The 8,855-nt window shown below is 33.9% G+C and overlaps 1 protein-coding gene across 2 annotated transcripts; it reads right to left on the bottom strand.

Moving 5' to 3' along the window:
* Positions 1-5,117: 5,117 nt before the first annotated feature.
* On the bottom strand, positions 5,118-7,918 carry LOC147390018 (transcription factor bHLH67-like). 2 transcript variants are annotated; one of them, XM_086419746.1, is made up of 5 exons: positions 7,409-7,918; positions 7,263-7,318; positions 6,261-7,070; positions 5,736-6,149; positions 5,118-5,582 (listed from the first exon to the last, which is right to left on the bottom strand). In XM_086419746.1, the coding sequence occupies exons 2-5, from the start codon at positions 7,272-7,274 to the stop codon at positions 5,514-5,516; spliced, it is 1,305 nt and encodes a 434-aa protein (XP_086275872.1). In that variant the 5' UTR covers positions 7,275-7,318; positions 7,409-7,918; the 3' UTR covers positions 5,118-5,513. The 2 variants fall into 2 exon arrangements, with proteins under 2 accessions (XP_086275872.1, XP_086275871.1); XM_086419745.1 differs by lacking the exon at positions 7,263-7,318 and having other exon boundaries at positions 7,409-7,917.
* Positions 7,919-8,855: the final 937 nt, after the last annotated feature.

The following is an 8,855-nucleotide window of genomic DNA, read 5'->3' as shown; positions in this document are numbered from 1 at the left end:
TATAAAGAGGAGGGAGTCTATTGTTAGTAGCACATGGGAAGGTCTGACACGCACGACAATCGTAGACTGTCCTTTTGGGATATGGTGGGGGTGGTAGTTCCAATTACTTCTTCAACTTCGATCCCCAAGACCTGCAACCTTTTTTGACCTTCTTCTGATACCGTCAAAAAGTTAAGGCCAATTTTTCAATTTTCTCTTTGCAACCCAGACGGTAAATTTGAGGAGATGGGACCACGTACTTACTCTCTCTCTACGTGTACTGAAGAAAATCTGAAGTGACGTGTCAAAGAACGGATGTCGTTGGGATTCGTCGTCCAGGTACTCTCTCTGACCTGACCTGACCTGACCTGACCTGACCTGACCAAATTTGCTTATTAATTAATTAATTAATTATACTGTTTGCTTCTTCGTTTATTTGTTAGAACTTAGAATCCCTTCCTCCCACCCTCCTACATATTATATTATATATATACTTGAGTCACTCCCCCATTTTACCTTATCGGTAAATAAGCTGTTGGGAGAGGAGGCACTCAATTTTGAGTCTTCCGACTTGAAATGAGATTATTTGGTAATAATCTCTATTAGGCATTTGAAGAATCTCAACCTCTTTTTTTTTTTTTTTTTTAAATTGAGACAACTGGATCTAAAGATGCAGGATCTGTAAAGAGTTTACGATGTGAAGAAGTTTGACAGAATAATACTAGATGTCAGGAGATTCTCATTGCTTTTGGATCAGAGAAAAAAATAGAATATGTAGGAGAGGTAGAAGGGGACGAGATCAAGAATCAAGAACAACTCTTGAACATCCGAAGGTGGAACCAGGGCGAACAACAATCTATCTAAAGCAAGTCCAAACTCAATTACATCGACCCTCTCCTCAATTTCCGAACAATTATTATAAAGGGGATGAATAGAAGAACAAGTACGGTAAGCACCCTAAGTTTACCAACCTTAGTGACCGGTTCATATGAGTTCCCACTCTGGGATATGCATAAAAATAATAATATTACACAATTGTGACAAACTAGAATTCATATGATACCCCCCTCCCCCCTTATTATTATTATTATTATTGTTAAAAAATTTACAAGGAACAACAAAAACACAACTAACTATGCCCCAAGATGTTTTAAAGTTAGTTGTATGTGATCTTGATTCTTGAACCTTGGTTGGAAAGTGGTTCTCAGATTAAGAAATCAGCTACCTACTCATAATCATGTAATCTCTATGCCACCAATTTCACATTATCATCCATGTTGAGTTAAACAGGAAAAAATGTAGTTTGATACATTCAACCTTAAAGAAATTTCATATTAGGGCTTACCATTCCCCTCTTATGTAACTATAAATAATAATAAAAGGAGAAAAAAAAAATGTAGAATTCACAAATATCAATCAATAAATATTAAAGAGACTTGCTCTCGTAGCTCAGTTGGTTTGACACATTGTAAAACAATTACGAGGTTGTTTAAATAAGTGTAGCTTACCCATCAAGGAAAAAAAATAAACATATTACCTAGTCGATTGATATATATATTAGGGGGCGGATCAAGGGACATATGTAAAAACAATGGTTGTTCAAAATATGAGTTAGAGGTTTTGGATTGAGCTGAATTTTTGTGAGAATGTTCTCTATGATGAGAAGATCATCCTCACAAAAAATTAGTTCAATCTGAAACTTTTAAGTCCATCAAAAGTGATTTACAAATTATTGGTAAAAAATCGACGATCCACATTCTAAATCACTTTTGATGGGGTTACAAGTTTCACATTGGACTGATTTTTTTTAGGACAATCTTCTCATCATAGAGATTATCATCACAAAAAATCAGCTCAATCCAAAACCTCTAACCCATATTTTGAATTTTTTTATTATTATTACATTGTTTTTACATATGTCCCTTGATCCTGACCCCATATATCATAATGAAACTTTGAAGTAGTGAACTCAAATCCAGATTGCAAAATATTTTCAATACACATCAATCCCTAATAATTTAACCAAACATTCTAAATTCCAAGAAAGAGTAATTTTGACATTACCCTTGTAGGTTGAAGATTGCTTGTACCACATGCATCTTTCAACCACTTGCCAAAGATCCTTTTTTTTTCTAAATTCTTTGCTTCCCCTCTAAAGTCCCTTTATGATGATCTAATTATGGGTTGAAATTTTGAAATGAGTATACTTCTTCAACATTTTTCCAATTTTGAGATTTATAGCAATGATTAGAGACAATCAATTAAATCAACGAGAAGAAAATAAGTAATTTGTTTGCCGTAGAAAATCATGTCAAATAAATCTAGGATTATAGAAGATTTATTTTTAAGAAATATAAAATAATTTCTAAAGGAAAATTTTTTAAGGACTTTCAAATTAATCCAATTATTTATCTTAAGAAATGAAGATGATGGAAAACAAGGACTTTTGGTATTTGACTGAGCACGAGCATGTTACTTATTTTATGATAATACATTATATAAGCCCATGATCAAAAGGCAAATGCCATCATCTTATACATCTAGTTGTCGGATTGACTTTCGATAACTCCCCCAATAGACGGTCCTTGGTTGTAGTTCCTTACTACTGAGAATCCTGTAATTCTACTTCGACAATCAAGTCAAATTTAGGGAACGTTTGGTTTAAATTCTAGAATCTCATTTTGGCTTATAATCAGATTCTAGAATTCAATGCTTCGTTTGTTTCGAATTGTCGACTTGATTTTTTTCATAATCAGGAACCAAAATCATGGAGGATCATAAATTTCTTAGACCGTTTCTCCTGATTCTCTTAGATTATCCACTTGTGAAAATCTTGAAATACATCTTGTAATAATAATAATAATAATAACAATAACAACTAATAATAATAATATCAATATAATCATAATTACAATTATAATTAATAACAAAAGCAACATCAACAACAACAATAATAATACAAAATCCTCATAAGCTTAACATGCACCTTAACACCTTAACGTATAATTCACTTGAAAACTAATAAAAATGATCGAAATGTTCTTTTTCAAATTTTTCAAAAAATCTTTGATTTTTTCTCTAAAAATTTCATTATCTTCAATATTTGGGACATATATTTTTACTCTCATTTTCAATCTCAAGAAGTGTAGTTGGAATATTTTTCTACAAGATCAGTTTTTAGAAACAGTGTCAAACGAAAATTTGGATTCTTGAAATCAATTTCTATAATCTAATTTTGACATTCCATAATCCGAATCGAGAATCAAGTTCTACAATTTGAATCAACTGCGCCCTTAATTTTTAAAGAGTACTCTTTGGTGGCATATGCAAACGTACATTTATTAGAAAATTCAGAATTTATATAATATGAAACAATTAATTAGTTTAAATAATTATTTTCAAGTTTTAAATATATAATCTAGTTTTATACATATTTTTATCATTTAATTTATTGTATGAGGATTTTTATAATAAAAAATATTATTTAAAGTGTATATTAGACTTTACCTCATTATAAACTTTTGATTGATTAATTTTGACAACAAAATGATGATTAATATGTTTAAATTAAATATGGCATCTTCTACATTAAAAAATTTGCATAAAAATTCCTTTACTCTGCCTTAGCTTCCATTTGTTGCCTATTTATAGTTTTCAAAATGATTGGTAGTATATGACACGGATTTTTGTTCATGTTACGCTTGAAAAATAAATGTTAACATTTGTCTACGCATAAGTATGATGCACAACTTTTTTCAAATGGTTGCCTCGTGTTGACAAATATTATAATCTATATAGTCAAATCTTGCATGTATTTAATTGAAGAACATGTTCATTGTCGTTTTTTCTTATAAGATCCTAGGTTATGATTTGATGGAATTATATAATCAACCAATTGGAGTTGGTATTGGGAGTTTCAACTTTTGAACTATCTAATTGACATTTTTTTCTCAAAGGCTACTCTAGCGTTTTACTTTTTGGATTGATAATTTATTTTCTTTTCTCTAAAGATATTATTATTATTATAGTTGTGATTTCGTGTTTCTTCTATCAACTATGCCTTGTAGCTCAGATGGAATGCTCATTGCCTTTGTCGTTAGCGAACACCGATATGATACTTGCCAAAACTTCTTCGATGATCAAGTTAAGTTTCACAGAAGAAGAAAAATACTTTCTATTAAGTTCACGCTCAATCGGAGGGAGAAAAACCCTTTCTCCCTCGATCTTGGTCTTATTTATAGGCTATGCACTCTAATCCGGGTTCCTGATTTTACTTCTCTTAATTCGGGATTAGATTATGGAAGATCCCATGATTTATGGAATCTCTATCAAAGTAGAATTATTCCTTTCCTAATTTCCCAAATCTTGGGATTTCTCCTTGATCTTCGGAGATCAAATCCATTTAGCCTATCTTGTTTCCCCTGCTCTATTATCAGAGTAGAAACCTAATACAATTCTGTCTTGCAACTAAGCAGGATTGGACTGCATGACAGATCTGGATTCCACCTCTTTGGATTCCTATTCGACCCCTTCTCTCTGATCAAGATCTAGACATCTTGTTTAGCTTAGATTTGTTATAACTTTTACCCTCTACAATTATTATTATATTTTGAGATTTGGGATGGATTAGAACTTAACCCAATTAGTATTATGATGATTCTGATTCCAAAAATTAATGAAAGAAAAAAAAAAAAAAAAGATACTTTTTGTTGTTGTTGGAAGTAGGGCAAAATTTCAATTTACAACCTAGAAATTGCATTTTAAATATGTCAATCACCTGACCTATAATAAGTGAGGTTAAAAATTTATTATAAGTCATCACCTTAAGGATTTTTAGTATGTTTTTAATGAAATTAGTAACTCGTTGATCTAAAAGAAATAAGAAGAAAAGTAAATAAATAAAGGGTTTTTTTATTCTTATTAGAAGGTTGCATCAAAAGTGCTTATTTGTAATTTAAAATAATAACTTAAAGATGGCATAGTAGAAAAAGATGTTAGTGGTCTTTCACTAATATGACCCTGTTTGTCTTAACTTCAGATATTAAGACGAGGGCATTTTTGAAATCCATGAACCACTTGTACTCCACCTTCTGTTCTCTCATTATAATAACAGAGATTAAATAAAAAGAAAATTTAAAATTATCGTATCCCAATGTACTTTGTAAGTCGCAAAAAGATAGCCAACCGTAAGGTGAAAAGGTCAATATAGAAAGAGAAGCATCATTTGTAATGATGAGACTTGAGAGTGTAGAAATTCAAAAAAATCAGGCATAAATACATAAAAATGTCAACTGGGCCCCCTATCTCTCTTGAAAAAAAAGAAAATTAGGAAACTCCAAAGCACTAAGTTAACATCATCTGGCCTCGCCTGTTCCTCCTTCCTCGATAATCCAAACAAAACGACACGTTAAAACGAGAGGTGCTGTGAATCGTGCGCAGCAGGCAGTACGCACTTGTTCTTTTTCTACAAGAGTGTAGCTAAAGTAGTCGAGAGGACTGAAAATTTGATTGATTAATAATCATTTACAATCGACCTAGCTGAAAATTTGATGGACTGCTGCTGCAATCTCATCAGCCGATCCAAGCTTACAGTCATCTTCTATCTGCAGTAGTCCAACCAAAACTAGGGTTAGGGTTTGGGTTTCCCCCTTTCTTTTTAATTATAATTATAATTATATGTATGTTAATAAATAAATTATAGAAAGAAATTAAATAGACAAATACTAATAATGTGTTAATTGTTGGCTTCTGTTTACCTTGAGATTGAAAGAGTAAAGAACAGAGGTTTGGAAGGAAGTAATGTTAAGATGTAAGATGGTTAATCTAATATCTTCTAAAGCAGCAATGGCTCTAAGAAGCTGTCCTGGCCTTCTTGGAGATAGAATTTTGAGGTTAACATGCGTTTGTATCACAATTACTTCAATGTCGGCCGCTACTCGAGACTTGTTCTCCTCCTCCTCCTCATCTAAGTCCAAGTCCAAGTCCCAGAAGGAGGAATAAGTGGTGTACTGAGGTGATGTGAAGAACCCATTGAATGGAATGATGGAGGATTCTTGTTGTTCCTGTTTTGTACACTTACGCATTCTCTTCTGAGCCTCAAGAGATTGTAACAATTGCTCCAATTCCTTTACAAAATCTATAGCCCCTCCAATAATCGAAGCTTGGTCTCCCTAATTTAACATAATAAACAAAAATTCTCTCTTTCAAATTCAAAATTCAACACTTAGACTAGATAGTAAAATAATATTATTAATTTGAGTGGAGTGGAAGGGCGGAATTACTCTATGAATGAAGGACGTGGGCATGAGAGATCGGAGTGCGTTGAGGTGGTCATTCATTTGCCTTCTACGGTTTCTTTCAACGGCAATGTGGGTCATTCTTTGGCTCTCCACTTCCTCTCTGTTCTTGCTGGGCCTTGTTCTCTTTCTCTTTCTTCTCTCACGCTCGCGCTCACGGGGGGTGCCATTTGGTGGAGGTTTAGTGAAGTAATGGGTTGTAGGTTTTGGACTGCTTTGATTCTCATGAAGCCATGAGTACTTTCCTTTCTCCACCACCTGTGAATTGGGCTCTCCTCCATTATTGCATAAGGAGCTCACAACCTCCGGACACGACCACGAATATGGGCAATGTTGTTCCTTGGTTTCGGATTTAACAGGAGAATGTGAGTCCGAAAAGTCATGGGTGATGCAGCTTTCGAGCTCCAGTGGGTGAGTAGTAGTACCTGAACCTGAGGAGTCCAGTACTACTTCACTCATGTATTTTCTCTTCCACCTTCCGTTACATTCTTGCTTTTGCTTTTGCTGCTGCTGCTGCTGCTGCAATGTTAAAAGTAGCTGAAAATGTGGTTCCGTTGTTGTAAAGGGGGAGAATGGTGGGGATTCTACGCTCTGTAACATCTGGAGGAATGGCATTTTGTCTTGTGAGCTTGGGATCGAAAAGTGCTGTTGTTGATGATGCCCCACCACCACCACCTCCTCTTCATCAACTCTCAATAAGCTCTCACTGTTCACAAAAGGTGCATCATAACTATTGAAATCCAAACCACTCCCTTCTCCTCCTCCTTGTTCTACATTCAAATGCTCGCCAAACAACTGCAAAACCCCAATGAAAAAAGAGAGAAAATAAGAGGAAGTTTCAAAGCTTCAAGACAAAGGAAGAGAGTACCACAACAACAACAACAACAACAGGTTTTTAGTCAAGTCTTAAGTCTCTCAAGAGAGAGAAAAAAGAATAAGAATGTTAAGAAGAGCAGATGATTCTAATTCCAAAACCATATAACACACATTAAATTGCATTGAATGCAAGGCTTGGTAAGAAGTTAATGCACTGCCTTCCCTTCCTGAAATAGAAATAAGGAATTCAAAGGAGAAACGAGAAGAACAAAGGAATAAATGAAGTAGTAAAATAGTTCTTTAGCTAACTAACATACATTTGGATTTGTGGGTCCTTGGAACCCCTCCATTACAGCAGAACAGTAGTAGTCTTTGTTGAAATGCGTACTGCAGATTGAAAGCTCTCTCTCTCTGCCTCCTCAACTCCACTATTATCTTACCAACCAATGCCCCTTTAATTTTCTAATCGATCCATCACCAACATTCGATAGTAATATTGGAAGAACAGTAGCAATAAATGAAAGCACGGAGAAGCAGAGCAAGACCCATAACTAGAATGATATATATTCCTTTGTTCCCGATCCCAGAGATCTACAATACAGGAAATGTATTAAATGCTTGGACCTTCGGTGGGTGTAGGTGAGGGCAGTATATGAGACTATCAAAGAGAGAGAGAGAGGGAGAGAGGATGTGTAGTGGTGTAGGTGAGGTGAAGAAGCAAGGGGTGGGAAAGTAAAGAGTTAAAGACTAAATAAAGTAGATGATGAGAAGATATGGCAAATGGGGAGAGGGGTTGGAGATTTTTCTTTCCTTTAGAGAGAGAGAAAGAGGGGTTGGTACTTGGTAAGAGAGAGAGAGAGAGAGAGAGAGGGAAGGAGGTGTTGTCAGCTTTGCAAGGGTCCCGTGCATTATTGGGGTGGCAGATTTGTCCGCCAGCGGGGACAGGCAGACGTGGGGACTCCCTCCAAGCGTACAGCAAAGAAAGTGATGGGGGAAAGTCCTGAGTCCTAACCTTGTATTGTGTCACTCTATGATGAGTCACTCACACCATCCCACTACTTTAAAAGGAAAGGAAAATACACAACCCTATTCACTTTCGCATTTTGAATTTCCTCATATAAGAAATATGGTAAGGTGCTGTTTGTTAAACTAAAAAAAAATAAGTGCTGAATAGCATTAAACGTTGAATTTAAGTGTTAAAAAAATTGTTTGTTTAGATGCTGAATCATGTTTGTTACACATTGCTGAAGCTTATAAATTGTCTTTGTTATCCTTACAATCATATTATACATTTTTTGCATGTTTCAAATCCCTATTTCTTATTAAACACAATAAAATATATTATTTCTTATAAAATTAAAATATAATTCATTTTTAAATAATAAATAATACTCAAATCTTCAATTTATAAATACTAATTTCTATTTGTAAAAGTCGAAAAATTTCAAATTAAAAATAATAATGTCATACAAATTACTAAAATTTGAAATTAACATTAAAAGAACTTAATTTTGAATGAATAATTTTGGATGAAAATGAAGGATGTGTAATTATAAAAGCACCCTATGAATTAATAAAGGTAACTCACACCATAGCCAATATTTTTTGTTTTAAAGTTTTTAGAGTAAGCAAATTTTTAGTGAGGATGGTCTATATGGTCTAAAATCATCCTCACCAAAAATCAATCCATTTTGAAATTTCTAACCCGTCAAAAATAATTTTCAAAAAAAAAAAAATTGAGCCATGGTGTGAGTTTATTAATTT

Source organism: Akebia trifoliata, chromosome 12, assembly GCF_017979445.1.
Source record: "Akebia trifoliata isolate Shusen 1 chromosome 12, ASM1797944v1, whole genome shotgun sequence".
NCBI lineage: Eukaryota > Viridiplantae > Streptophyta > Magnoliopsida > Ranunculales > Lardizabalaceae > Akebia > Akebia trifoliata.
The sequence above is the reverse complement of the archived record's forward strand: the minus strand, read 5'-3'. Positions and strand labels throughout refer to the sequence as shown.

Coding starts and splice junctions, on each gene's coding strand:
- LOC147390018 (XM_086419745.1), bottom strand. CDS start 7,441: ATGGAGGGGTTCCAAGGACCCACAAATCCAAAT. Junction 6,150..6,260: donor CCACGTCCTTCATTCATAGA/GTAATTCCGCCC, acceptor ATGTTAAATTAG/GGAGACCAAGCTTCGATTAT. Junction 5,583..5,735: donor TTTACTCTTTCAATCTCAAG/GTAAACAGAAGC, acceptor GGACTACTGCAG/ATAGAAGATGACTGTAAGCT.